Genomic DNA, 14,171 nt, shown 5'->3' with positions numbered 1-14,171 from the left:
AACTGATGATGTAATGTATGGTGATTAACATAACATAATAAAAAAAAATTTTTTTTTAAATTAAAAAATAAACCTGGAAAGGTCATTTAGGAAACGGAGAAATGAGTAACTTCCAAGTAAGCCAGCTTTAGAGAACTGTCCTCCCTGGGAGAGAAATTTAAAAGCAGCATAACCTCTGCTCTTCCCTCCATCAAAAGTACGTGATGGTGGGCGCCTGGGTGGCTCAGTTGGTTAAGCAACTGCTTTCGGCTCAGGTCATGATCCTGGAGTCCCAGGATCGAGTCCCGTATCGGGCTCCCTGCTCTGCAGGGAGTCTGTTTCTCCCTCTGCCTCTCCCCCCTCCCACCCGCCTCATGGCTTGTGCTCTCTCACTCACTCTCTCTCTCTCTCGCAAATAAATAAAGTCTTTAAAAAAAAAAAAAAAAAAAAAAAAAAGAAGTACGTGATGGAAAGCCAACCCCTTCCCCTGACTGTGGCACAAAACGTCCCCACAGCCTGCGGAGCAAATCAAAGCTGCAGACAATGCTCATCTGTTCCCTGCCGCCTCCTTCAGTGCGGTGCACTCACCAGCATGTTTCTCTCTCCTTATCTAATTCTTGTGTCAAATTTTCTCACCAGGTTCCAAACACAAACCCTGCTCCAGGTCCTGAACTTCTTAAGGAGTCCAGAATATTCTTCAGGCTGCCCCCAGCTTCAGGCTGCCATCAGCTTCACACAATCAGCCTGCCAGAGCCTTGAGCACCTGGCTGTGGAAATGTGAGCGGCTGAACATCAGTCAGAGTGAGGCTTCCTGGTAAAACCCTGGGCCTTGGCTTGGTTACGTCCTTCCTCTACCTGGATGGAGCCTCTCTGCCTTCATGACTGAGGCATAAGCAGGCAGTCCAGTGCATGACACCCAGGGCCCTCTTCTTCTCTATTTAGATCTCCCAAAGCTACTGAAAACAAAAAACCACCCACAAAAACACTAGTGGACTATTTAAAAATAACAGCATTCATTCAATGGATGTATATTCTCACTTGCTTTCATTATTTAAAAAGACAAAATGAGGGGCGCCTGGGTGGCTTAGTCAGTTAAGTGCCTTTGGCCCAGGTCATGATCCCGGAGTCTTGGGATCCCCACGTCAGGGTCCCTGCTCAGCAGGGGTCTGCTTCTCCCTTTCTAGCTCCCTCTGCCTCTCCTCCTGCTTGTGCTCTCTCTAATAAATAAGTAAAATCTTAAAAAATAAAATTTAAAAAGAGAAAATGAATGAACTAAGCATTCAAGAAATTAGAAAAAGGATGAGAAGAAAATCCCCAAGGAAAGGTTAGAAAAGAAATAAGGATAAAAGCAGAAGTAAATGAATTAGAACAAAGAAAAAGTGACATTAATAGATCCAAGAATGAAACATTTTTAAACAAGCCTATTAAAAACCACAAACCTGTAAGAACTGGGGCGGCTGGAGTCATGGCAAGGCAAGCATTTTTTAAAAGTTTCTTCCCCTCTTCGATGGAGTTTTAGTTGAAAGGAGTGCAGCTGAAACTGTAACCAAAGGAGGTATTATGCTTCCAGAAAAATCTCAAGGAGAAGTGTTGCAAGCAATAGTAGTAGCTGTTGGATGGGGCTCTAAAGGAGAGGGTGGAGAGATTCAACCAGTTATTGTGAAAGTTGGAGATGAAGTTCTTTTCCCAGAATATGGAGGCACCAAAGTAGTTCTAGATGACAAGGATTATTTCTTATTTAGAGATGGTCACATTGGAAAGTATGTGGACTGGAATCATTATTAAAATGGCATGAAGTGAAGCTGCTCATTCCAGTGAAGTGAAATCTTTCATCATGTAAATAATTTTCATGTCTCTCTTTTATAATAAACTAATGGTATCCAAACTAAAAAAACAAAAAACAAAACACAAAAACTCCCACAAACCTACAGTAAATCCAATTGAAAGAAAATATTTAAGAATTGTAAATGACACATAGCAGATGAAGAAGTAAGTATGCTACCAAAATTTTAGAAAATCTCAACAAAATTGGTGATTTTCTGGGAAAGAACCCTTAGTTCCAAAATTCATTCAAGAAGTAGCAAAATCCATGGGGCACCTGGCTGGCTCAGTTGGTGGAGAGTCCAGTTCTTGATCTCGGGGTTGTGAGTTCGAGCCCCATGTTGGGTGTAGAGATTACTGAAAAATAAAATATTTTTAAAAAAAGGTAGAAAACTCTAAATAAACCAGTCCTAAGGAAGTAATTGAAAAGGCTATCAAAGAATCATCTCCAGAAAAGCTCAATTCTGTAGTATTTTAATTTTTAAAAAGTGTTTACTACATGTGTATGATGAATTCTAACTTTTCCATTTGGAATATACAGAGAAATAGAAAGAAAAGTTGAGACTCACTCCCTTTTCATTACCTAAATACACTGTTGACATTTTATTACTTCCAACTTTTAATATTTTGTCTGTTTTAGTTATTATATTCTAAAAATACTTTTATAGGCTGTTTAACATTTAAATGTATTAAAAACTTTTCATTTTATTATAAGCCTTTCATAAGAATAAATTACATCTACACATGGTTTGAGATAATAAATAGTACCTTACAGAGGAGTCGGCACGTTGACGTCAGACGCAACAGGCTCGATGCTGGACACAACTATGTTCAACAAATGCCCGCCATGATGTCAGAGTTTGCAAAGGACTCGTCCTTTTGCTACATCACTTAATTTATAATGGGTATTTCTATCTCACAACACACTTTTTCCTCTTTAGGAGGAATGGGTAAATTACATGCTTCCCAGAGAGGCCAAGCATGAATTCTTTAAAAAAAAAAAAAAAAATTTATTATTTATTTATTTATTTATTTATTTATTTATTTAGAGACTGGGGAGAGCGCAGGCGCATGCACCAGCCGGGGCGGTGGGGTGGGGGCAGGGGGAGAGAGAATCTTAAGCAGGCTCCACACCCAGCGCCTAATGGACTCGGGGTTCGATCTCATGACCCTGCGATCATGACCTGAGCCAAAATCAAGTCAGATGCTTGACCCACTGTGCCGCCCAGGGGCCCCACCAGAAATGTATTCTTGCTCCTGGGGGAGAATCCTCCTGCTTGGCTGGTTTTGTTAGGAAGGCAGAGTCCAGGCTGAGCAGGGTTGAACAGTCCTTTTCTATACCTAAGGAGAAGTGTCCTGTGTCCCAACACTCAGAGACACATGCAGGGCCAGGGTCCTGAGTGATACAAAGAAACAGTAGTGAGCTCAGATTTGGGTGAGGGCCTTTCATATTAGGCATTTGTCCTACATGGCATAGAAATGAAGGGTGGATTAATACTCAGTGCTCCCACCTCCAGCTTCTCAACCTCCACATTTCTTTCATTTTTTAAAAAATATTTTATTTGCTTTATTAGCTTGAGAGAAAGCAAGAGAGCAAGAGACAGAGCACAGAGGGAGAGAGAAGCAGACTCCCTGCTCAGCAGAGAGCCCGACGTGGAGCCCAGTCCCAGGACCCCGATCATGCCTTGAACTTAACTGTCTGAGCCACCAGGCGTCCCTCCACTGACATTTCTTTAAATCATGCTTTCTCACCTCATGTTTTCACTACCTTTGCTTTGGCTTCCTGTTTGCAGTTTGTTTTCCTGGCGTCTCTGGCCTTTCTCCTTCCCTCCGTTTATCCCAGACCTTCCCATATTCATAGCTTTTTCTTCCCACCTCTCCCCAGTCTCCCATTTGGGCCTCATCCCACAGCCTTCCCACAGCTGCTCCTGTCACTGAATGCTTCAGATCTCCAAGCTTCTCTTTCTGAGCTGCACCTCCGCTTTCGGCCCCAGGCCTTCTCACTCTGACGTGAGGGTCGAGCCCCATCACGTGTGTTGTGCTCTCATCTCACCCAAAGGACTAGTCTCCACGGGTTTCACTTGAAGCTACTGCAGGTGACTTTCAATAATTACCTATACATTCTATCTAAGGAAGATTTTAAAGTGGCTTTCCTCTACCTTCAGGTGCGCAAGCACACACTTTTAAACTTATTTTTTAATCTAAATCTTCAAGCTGTTGTTAGCAGAAAGCCCTTTTCTTCAGAGAAAATCTTATTGGGGGACGGTGTGTAAAACTAAAGTGGAGCTCTTGGTGGCAAGCTGGCCTGGAACCCGCAAGCCCCTGAGAAGCCCTTAGGGCAGGCAGGGCCCTCCCAGGTGGAGGAGCAGGGAGCGCAGGGAGGCCCCAGGAAGCTGTGTGGCAGTGGACTGCGGCTAAACACACAGTAGTGATAATCTGTTCCAGTCAACTCTTGCCTTGTGGAAATATGCCATCTAGTGTTGCCACATCATGCATTTTTTAAGAGAATCCAGAAAGTCATATTTTATGTGAAATCGACAGATTTTTAAAAAATTGGGGCACCTTGGGCGCCTGGGTGGCTCAGTCGTTAAGCGTCTGCCTTCGGCTCAGGTCATGATCCCAGGATCCTGGGATCGAGTCCCACATCGGGCTCCCTGCTCGGCGGGAAGCCTGCTTCTCCCTCTCCCACTCCCCCTGCTTGTGTTCCCTCTCTCGCTGTGTCTCTCTCTGTCAAATAAATAAATAAAATCTTTAAAAAAAAAAAAAAAAAAAAATAAAAAAATAAAAAATAAAAAATTGGGGCACCTGGGTAGCACAGTCAGTCCGGCGTCTGATTCTTGATTTTGGCTCAGGTCATGATCTCAGGGTGGTGATATCGAGCCCTGTTTCAGGCTCTGAGCTCAGCAGGGAATCTGCTTGAGGATTCTCTCTCCCTCTGCCCCTCCTCCTGCTCATGCTCTCTCTAAAGAAATAAAATGTTTTAAAAAAATCTACTCACTGGGGCACCTGGGTAGCGCAGTCAGTTGGGCGTCTGATTCTTGATTTTGGCTCAGGTCATGAGATCGAGCCCTGCGTTGGGCTCCGTGCTCAGTGCAGTCTGCTTGGAACTCTCCCTCTCCAAATAAATAAACCTTAAAAAAACAGCTTTAAAAATTTGAAAAATTTTATATATTGTTGAAGAAAATAGCATTTGGGAAAAATACACGTGCAGGCCAAATACAGCCCACTGGCCCGTTTGCCATCTCTGGTGGAAGATGTGAAGGGTCACTGGAATGTGCATGATCCATCCTCCTGCTGACCTTTCCTATCTGCACAAATCGTTCAGCCCAGATTACAGAGTGGTTTTTGTATTCACAAAGTTTTCATGTAGATAATTGATAGGCTGATGTCTTTTATCAAGTTGACCTAAAATGCAGGATTTTTTTTTTTTTTTTATGTAGATGAGATGTTAACTCTAAATTCACACTTCAGACAAGACCATTATCCTAACTCCAAAGAAAACAGTGGGGAGAAGGAGGGAGGGGACAGCAGCTGTCTCTACAACCCCTAAGAACATATCTCACGGATCACTGAGGTTTCCTGAGCCCTGGCTTCAGAGACGAAGTCTGAGAATGTGGAAGGACGTGCTTGTTTGGTAAGCTGTCAGGGGATCACCTGTCTCAGCTCCGGAAGTATTCTCAAATGACTGCGCAAACTGCAGTGGTGATCACAGAATTCCCCATGTCGCTGTCATGGTGGCGTCCCCTGCTAGCTGTGCTTTTCCGGCGTTCTGCAGGAATGAGCGCCGACAATCACCAGGGCTTCTCTCCAGTGTGGATTCGCTGATGGACAATGAGGTGTGAGCTCCGCCGGAAAGCTTTCCCGCATACGTCACACTCATAGGGCTTCTCCCCAGTGTGGATTCTTCGGTGTCCCAGAAGATGTGAGCTGTAACTGAAAGCTTTCCCGCACACATCACACTCATAAGGCCTCTCTCCACTGTGGACGCGCTGGTGTCCCACCAGGGCTGAGCTGTGGCTGAAGGCCTTCCCACACTCATCACACTCATAGGGCTTCTCCCCACTGTGGATTCTCTGGTGGTGGAAGAGGCCTGAGCTCTGGCTGAAGCTTTTCCCACACTCACTGCACTGGTACGGCTTCTCCCCAGTGTGGACTCTCTGATGCTGAATCAGATGTGAGCTCAGACAGAAAGCCTTCCCACACTCGCTGCACTGGTACGGCTTCTCTCCCGTGTGGGTCCTCTGGTGTCGAACGAGGCCTGAGCTGTAGTGAAAAGCTTTCCCACACTCATTGCATTGGAAAGGTTTTTCTCCAGTGTGGATCCTCTGATGCTGAACAAGGTGTGAACTGTAATAAAAGGCTTTTCCACACTCATCACACTGATAGGGTTTTAACCGGTTATGTATTCTCTGATGGTCAATAAGTTGTGAGCTCTGGATGAAAGTTTTGCCGCACACATTACATGAATAGGGTCTTTCTCCAGTGTGGATTCTTTTATGTCTAATGAGGCTTGAGTTTTGAGTGAATCTTCTCCCACATTCATCACACTTATATCTTTTCTCAGTTGAAGTGTTTCTCTGATATCTTTTTGTCCATCCTTCCTGTTTTTGGGTCTCTCCACATTCAGGGACCTTTCCATTCATTTGGCCAGATGACTTTTTTGGAGACTCCGTATCTATAGTAAACTCCTGCTTTTGAATCAGTTCTCCTTTCTCAATTCCGATCACATCATCTGAAACAAAAAGGATAGATTTCAAATATCAATGACATATACAGGAAATAAAATTAAACCCATATACTAGAAGCACACAGCTTAACTATGCCAGCAAAATAGTTTTACAACATTTGAGGAAGAAAGTGGGAGACTGCAAAGGAAGAGAGGACTAGCAGTGTCTGGACTAGCAGGGCATGATTTGAGCAGAGTGGAGATTAAGTCAGGGAGGAACAAGTCAACAACAGAAGAAAAGATCTGAGATGAAAGCAGGTTCCGAGGGAAGACCGGAGTAGAGAGAGATGAAGGAACGGGACTGCGGGAGGAGCAGAAGGGAAGCCGCGGGGGCCAGTGCTGATGTGGAGCTGGGAGGGAGCTCTGTGCAGGTGGCGAAGGCCTCTGGGAGACTGAAAAATGCAGGGCTGGAGTACAGAAAAGTCCCTATTTCCAGATATGCAGAACAAGGAGATCAGAGTCTAGACACATGGGGCACAAAAGGTTGTTATCATGTAGGGACAGACAGAAACTGATTTGGCCCCAAAGACATCACTACTCTTCTTGCAAAGGAGAACCTGGGAGTCTGTCACGGCTGAAGCTACACTCTGTGGACCACTGAGACTTCCCAGGCAAACAGTCACGAACACAGAGGACGGTCTTTAGCAGACTCAGACTCCCGTCTGTCCTGACCCCAGGAAAGCATGTTCCCATAATTCCCCTGTCTGACTCTCCTACAAAGGTGCCTCTGAGCAGGGTCCCAACACCCCCATCCTCCAGGGTGGGCCACGTGGTCACTTCCTCAATGGTCAACAGTTGCTGAAAAAAAGTGAGATTGTCCCACTCGGGCATATTCTCCCTGAAGTAATCCCATTTTAGGACCCAGAGTGAAGGGCAGAATTCATAACCATGTAGGAATAATGCAGGGAAAAGCGATATGCTTTTAAATGAGGCGGGGGGGGGTGGTGGTGGCAGCAATGGGAGGAAAGACAAGTGTGGAGACAGCTGGAGATCCCGGAGGCGGCATGCGTCAGACCTCACCTGGGCAGAGGCACGGGCCAGCTGCACCAAACGGGTCAGCTAAGGAGACTCTGGGGATGGGGCGAAGGGGCCATGGCCAAACGGCAGGTGTGAGCGCTCTGAGTGTGGAGGAGGGACAAGGTTCACTGGCACCCCACCTCAGGACGGTGACAGCCCCCCGGGTGTCAGGGCCCCACTGTGTGCAGGAAGAGCCGAGAAGCAATGCTGCCCAGAGTGGGAGGAGCTCTCTCTCTCTGCAGGCCTCCTTTAGGACTGGGGCCTGTGGGAGTTCCTCACCAGACCCCCTGCCACACCGCTGAGAGAGTTCTCCTGCTACTGGTTACATAAGGTTGTCTTAAAAGTTTGGGGCACTTTAAAACTTTATGTTATAGCGACCTTAGATACATTTGTGTGCAGAATTCGAAGGAAAATCACACGAAGTACGCATTTATGTAAGAACATAGTCTTTTAGGGGCACCTGGGTGGCTCAGTCCATTGAGCGTCCGACTCTCGATTTCGGCTCAGGTCATGATCTCGGGGTCGTGAGACTGAGCCCCGCGTGGGGCCCCGCTCAGTGCAGAGTCCACTTGGAATTCTCTCTCCCCCTCTCCTTCTGCCCCTCCCCCTGCTCCTGTGCTTGCACGTGCTCTCCCTAAATATGATCTTTAAAAGAGAAAAAAAGAACATAATCTTTTAGAGCCATTAGCAAATATAAAATGTACTGTAGGATGGGATCCAAAACATCGCTGCACATAGAACAAAATTCGTATCAGCATGAGAAAAAACTAATGGATTATTATTAAAAAACATCACAGCATAGAAACATAATTTCTAACTGACTAAAAAAGGTTGGGGAAGGGGTTCCTGGCTAGCTCAGCCAGTAGAGTATGTGACTCTTTTTTTTTTTTTTTAAAGATTTTATTTATTTATTTGACAAAGAGAGACACAGCGCGAGAGGGAACACAAGCAGGGGGAGTGGGAGAGGGAGAAGCAGGCTCCCCGCAGAGCAGGGAGCCCGCTGTGGGGCTCGAACCCAGGACCCTGGAATCATGACCTGAGCTGAAGGCAGACGTTTAACGACTAAGCCACCCAGGCGCCCTGAGTATGTGACTCTTGATCTCGGGGTCGTGAGTTCAAGCCCCACATTGAGAGTAGAGATTACTTAAAGAAATAAAAATATTAAAAAAAAAAAAAAAAAAAGGTTGGGGAAGATGGTGTACTTCTAGTCAGGATGGCACAGCAACTTCATAATCTAGCTCCAAATACGTGGAGTGATAAAAGTAAAAATTAATCTATAACACATCTGTGCTAAACAAGACAAACTTCTCTGTGGATCAGAAAGGAAACAAAAGCACAGAATGGTAGCTACAGTTGCAGCCATGGACCTGCTGGGCTCCAGAGAGGGACGGAGACGTGGCCCACAGGAAAATGGGGAGTCTGGGTGGGACTCCCAGGCGCGCACACACGAGCACGTGGACGGCTCTGCGACCAAGCCCGTCAGGTGGCCTGGAAGCCTGTGATGACACTGACGGGGTGTGTGTGATCACGGGAGCCCTGGTGTGGGTGTGGGGTCGGGGAGAGGGAGCCACAGAGCGGCTCGGCAAGGAAGGGGAGAATGTACAGCATGAGAAAGAGCCCAGAATGAGCCCAGAGATGAAAATTTCAAAACACGTGAAGAGAATGCTAAGAAAGTGGTTAACAAAATCACCACCCGGAACATGAATTCAATCCAGATGAAATTATTCTCATCAAAAAGCCTGAAAAGATGAAAGATACCTGAAAGAGGTAAGTGATGACACAGTGTCCATGGCACATAAACAGGGAATTATGAAATAAAATCAGTAAAAATGAAACAAGAAAAGATGATATAAAAACTGAATAGGAATTTTAGAAATGGACAAACTGGAGACAGAATAAACTGGAACGTAACACGACTCCGCCGGGATGTACCACAGAGACAAAGGCCTAAAGGATATGAAAAAGTAGTTCAGCGAAGTGAATAGATTGATAAATAGGTTCTAACCAGCATCTTCTGGGAGTCCCTGAAGAAAATACATAAAGAATAAAAAAACCCATTATGTAAAGAACCGATAGCTGAGAATTTTCCAGAAGTGAAGAAAAACATGGGTTCTTAGCAACAGGACATTTATGGACCAAGCAAGATGAGTAAAAATAAAACCCTATCAGCACACACGTTCTAGTGAAACTTCACATCATAAAGGCTAAGAGTAAATAGAAATGCTATTAATGAGAAAAGATGGTATCCCTAAAATAATAAAAAAGGCATTTAGACACTGATAATACAGCACACAACAGAAGCGGGAAGACGAGCTACTAGTAGTAGTAGTGCCCGCAAGACCTTCCAAATGCTGAAGGAGAAAATGGTCAATCCGAATTTTACTCTAGCTCAAGTGTGAGTAAAAAGGGAGGAAAGGGGCGCCTGGCTGGCTCAGTTGGTGCAGCGTCCAACTCTTGATCTCAGGGTCGTGAGTTCAAGCCCAGTGTTGGGCGTGGAGCCTACTTAAAAAAAAAAAAAAGATATATATATATATATATACATATACACATACACATATACACATATATATATGTTAAGAAAAAGGGGGGGGAGGGCAAAATAAGGGTATTTTCAGACATGCAAAGACTAAGTCTACACCCAAAGAACCTAAGATAATTATTAAAGAATGAACTTCAATAAGAGTGAACCCAGAGGAAAGGTGTTGGCCCAGAGAATGGTGCCTTTAATAACTGATAAAGTACATCAGGAATTTAATAAACTTGCTATGAAAGAAAAAAACTGATTTCAACTTTTAAAGAGAAACTGGTTTCTATGAATGACCAACTATAATCTAGGGTGCCTAGGGTTGATAGAGTCTAGTTCCTGAGTTATAGGAGAATTTTATTTTATTAATTTATTTATCCTAGTTATAGGCAAAATTTAAAAAGCCCATGAAAATAACGGAATTTAAATTCCTCTGATTCCCATAGAACCCAGAGGTAGGTCTCATACAGCTTGAAAGTTAAAGACGTACTGAACCCACAAAGCGCTTGTGTTCTGGCCCCTGACCTCCTTCTCTCTGCTCTTCTGCCTCTCTCTTCATGCTCCAGTCACACGGGCCTTCTTTCAAACCCACCTCTTTCCCACCTGTTTTTGTACATGCTCTTAGGTCTACATTGCTTTCCCCTCTACAACTCACCTGGCTAATTTCTACTCTACTTTTGGGATTTAGCTCCCATGTTACTTCCTCAAAAGGGCCTTCTCTGACTACCTTCTTCTTCCCCCATCTACAATCTGTTATGGTACATTTATTTTGTAAGCTCCGTGAAAGCAAGGGTCACGTCTGCTTTGTTCACTATACCCAGTGCCTTGCATGGCGCCTGGCACAGAGTAAGTATTCAATATATATGTGTTCAATGATGAATGATTCTAAGGTCTCCAGGGGAGCCATATGACCCAAGTGTCAACACTAACCACAATCCTGTTGGTGCTGAGGGTCCTGAGATTCACCCGTAAGCTGGATCTCCATGGGTTGAGGCTGTAGAGATGTTGCTTCCTTAGCTGGATCCAGAGGCTCCGATGTCTCAGAAAGCACTTCCTGTGCACAGGTCTGGGTTGAAACCTGAGAACAAGCAGGCTCATCTGGGCATCTGAAGGGCCCACAGTCTACATGATCCCGAGAGCCCATAAAGGATCAGCCTGGATGCCCACTCCCAACCATCCCTGCACTGAGCACAGGTCCCTTTCTACCTGCTGGTCTGGTTCATCCAATTCCTTCTCCAGATCTTCCAGCACAGCCACGGCCTCCTCCCCACTCTCCGGGTGCTGCTCCCGCACCCAGGCCTGCAGCTCCTCGGGCAGGATGGTCAGGAACTGCTCCAGCACCAGCAAGTCCAACATCTGCTCCTTGCTGTGTATCTCAGGTCTTAACCACTCACAGCAGAACACCCAGAGCTGGCTCAAGGCCTCACGGGGTCCAGGAGTCTCCTTGTAGCAGAACTGTCGGAAGCGCTGGCGGAATAGCTCCTGGCTGTTTGGGCTGCTCCCCTGTGGGCCAGATCCCTGAACCTTGGCAGGACCTTTTTTGTTGTTTACTCTGAAGAGCCCCTCTGGCTCTTCAGGAGCCCGTGGAAGTAACACTGCAGCCATTCCAGCTCCAATGGTCAGAGAGGACGATAACGAGGGTTATCTTTCAGGGAACACTCCTAAGGTTATAGAAACCGCAGTTAAAAAGATAGACACACACACGCTGATTAAATGCTTGAACTTACTAAGTCTAATGTTTCTATTTCAGAAGAGCAAGAAGGCTTGACCCAAATTTAAAAAAACATGTTTAATTCAAACCTTTTTCTAAGTAGAAGGAATGTTTGTCAAGAAAGAGCATTTTTCATTATATTGAGAATATTGTTGGACCCCTGCTTTCCAAAAATAACACCAAAACAATCCATTGATAAGGGCAAGCTGAATTTATTCCTACGAATGCTAGCACTACCTTGACAGAGTCTTAGTAGTATCTCCCAGGAAGGAAGGCAAAGTCAGGATATTTCTGAGGTTTCGGGGTTTAAGACAGATCTTTCAAAGCAGAATAAGGATTGGAGAAGGATCATGACAATAGTTTAGAACTGATGAACACAACAAGGTGAAGGTTTTCAGCTGAGGGTTTCAAAAAGTCTGGATCAAAAAGTTGGGAGTCTGATATTCATTCAGGTGGATTTTTTGAGGGGTAATTTCTTGAAACAAATATGATTATTTGCAACTTTATCTTCCAGGGCAAGAATTTCCTGGAAGTGTCATGTTGATAAAGATAGTGGAACAGTGTCATCTCTAGTGTAGACAAATGAACAGTAAAGTCACCTTAAGCTAGGGAGGTAGCAGGCTGCGTGGGTGCAGATGGGTTCAGTCTTCCACGTAATGGCAGACTTACCAGGGCCTTGTGCTGAAATGCGGACCACTTCATCAGCACGGGGGGCCGCGGATTCCGGGAGACCTAGGCTTGAATCGTGTCGTGTTCTCCTATGTGTAGTGGCTTAACCTCTCTAAACCTCTATTTCCCCCTCTGTAAAAATCTTACCTTTTTTTTTAACGTCTTATTTTGAAATAATTTTGAATTTGAAGAAATTTCCCCAGATGGTGCAGACCCGTCACCCGGCTTCCCCCAGCGTTAACCTCTCACTCGCACAACCGCAGCGCAGTTCACAAGCCCAGGAAGCAGCTGGCGACCTAAACCTTCCCGGTGGGGTCGTTCTGAGCTGAGTGCGGACGGGACGGCAGTAGCTTCAGAGCTCGCCCCCCGAGACCTCAGCACCGCGGCCGTGCTCGCCGTGACCCCGCATCTGGGCCCTGCCTCGGTTTCCCGGCCCCGAACTCAGGGCCACGCACCGAGGCCGCTCACCTGCCACCCACTCGGCATCCTTCCAGCACCCCCGAAGGCGCGCTCCCGGCCCTAAGGATTAGGTGAGGCTGAGGCGAGCCCGTGTAGGGGTCATTCAGGGCGCAGGACACGGGGACTCGCAGCGTCCACGTCTTCCGAAGCACGAGACAGCGCGGCGACTGCGCCAGCCGTTCACCCGGTCCCCGCACCGACGAGCAGGCTCAGCGGTCCCGACTCGGGAGGCTCTGGCTGTCCGTCCCCAAGCCGCAGGGACCCGGACTCCGGGGAGGCGGGCCCCGCCCGACACGCCGCCCGGCCTGCGCGGCTCCGGCGGGACCAGGGACCCCGGCGCGCTGGGGGCGGGGAGCCGTGCGCCGGCACGTGGCGCGGGCGGCGCGTCGGGACGCGAGGGGCGGGGCCCGCCGGGGGTGAGGACGGGGTCGCGCTGCGGCCTCCCCGCCGCGGCCTGTGCCCTCCGGCCGAGCGCCGTGAGCGCGGACCCACCTGCCCGGCGGGGAGGCCGGCCGCCCGCAGGGGACGCTGAGGCCTCCGTGCTGGGCGCTGCGCCCTGCGTCCCGCTGCCGGCCCGGGAGCAAGCGAGGGGCGCGGGCACCCGCTCGGGGACGCGAGCGACCCTGCCCCGCCCCGGGATTCCTGCCGCGCGGCCACGCGGGGCGCCGCGAGAGTGACGTCATTTCTGGGTTTACTGTGTGTCCCGACGCTTCGGAGCCGGGGCGCCGCGACCCTCCACGCGTGTGCAGCACGCCGCGCGCCCGCTTCCGGCCTAGCGGTCGGAGCTCCCCGGCCTCGGCTCCGCGGGCGGCGGCGCCTGCCGGGTGTTCGGTGAACCCTTCTGAGGTCGCGTCCTCTGCAGATCGGGAAGGACACGCCTCACAGACATGTTCTCAGGAACCGGGGAATGCCGCGTTGCCGTCACAACGCTTAGAAACTTGGTGTTTTCGTACGGACGACAGTAAAAACCACTTAGTAATCGGATCTCTTACCGTATTCTGGGCAGAGAGCTCCTTGAGGCTGTCCTCTTCATTTTTTATTTTATTTTATTTTAAGATTTTACTTATTTATTCATGAGAGACAGAGAGAGAGAGAGAGAGAGGCAGAGGGAGAAGCAGGCTTCCCGCCGAGCAGGGAGCCCGATGCGGGACTCGATCCCAGGACTCTGAGATCATGACCTGAGCCGAAGGCAGACACTTAACGACTGAGCCACCCAGGCGCCCTTGTCCTCTTCGTTTTTGCGTCCCTGAGCTACTGTGTTTGTG

The 14,171-nt window shown here is 47.6% G+C and overlaps 2 protein-coding genes across 4 annotated transcripts in view; one reads left to right on the top strand and one right to left on the bottom strand.

Annotated features, from left to right (window-relative positions):
- LOC118547504 (olfactory receptor 2B8-like) overlaps nt 1-14,171 on the top strand; it is an 87,883-nt gene that overhangs the window by 19,642 nt on the left and 54,070 nt on the right. The window contains exon 2 of the transcript XR_013441482.1: nt 5,241-6,174. The gene's annotated coding sequence lies outside the window, so the exon portion shown is untranslated. Of the gene's footprint in view, nt 1-5,240 lie in introns of the transcript that reaches the window.
- On the bottom strand, nt 2,259-13,484 carry LOC118547500 (uncharacterized). Of its 3 annotated transcripts, none has more exons than XM_036111027.2 (5): nt 13,399-13,484; nt 11,274-11,728; nt 10,998-11,145; nt 4,606-6,532; nt 2,259-4,362 (listed from the first exon to the last, which is right to left on the bottom strand). In XM_036111027.2, the coding sequence occupies exons 2-4, from the start codon at nt 11,670-11,672 to the stop codon at nt 5,592-5,594; spliced, it is 1,488 nt and encodes a 495-aa protein (XP_035966920.2). In that variant the 5' UTR covers nt 11,673-11,728; nt 13,399-13,484; the 3' UTR covers nt 2,259-4,362; nt 4,606-5,591. The 3 variants fall into 3 exon arrangements, with proteins under 3 accessions (XP_035966920.2, XP_035966918.2, XP_035966921.2); XM_036111025.2 differs by lacking the exon at nt 13,399-13,484 and adding an exon at nt 12,916-13,274; XM_036111028.2 differs by lacking the exon at nt 13,399-13,484 and adding an exon at nt 12,448-12,902.

The sequence above is a fragment of the Halichoerus grypus genome, chromosome 9 (genome assembly GCF_964656455.1).
Source record: "Halichoerus grypus chromosome 9, mHalGry1.hap1.1, whole genome shotgun sequence".
Taxonomy (NCBI): Eukaryota; Metazoa; Chordata; class Mammalia; order Carnivora; family Phocidae; genus Halichoerus; species Halichoerus grypus.
This window is presented reverse-complemented; position numbering and strand designations above follow the sequence as displayed.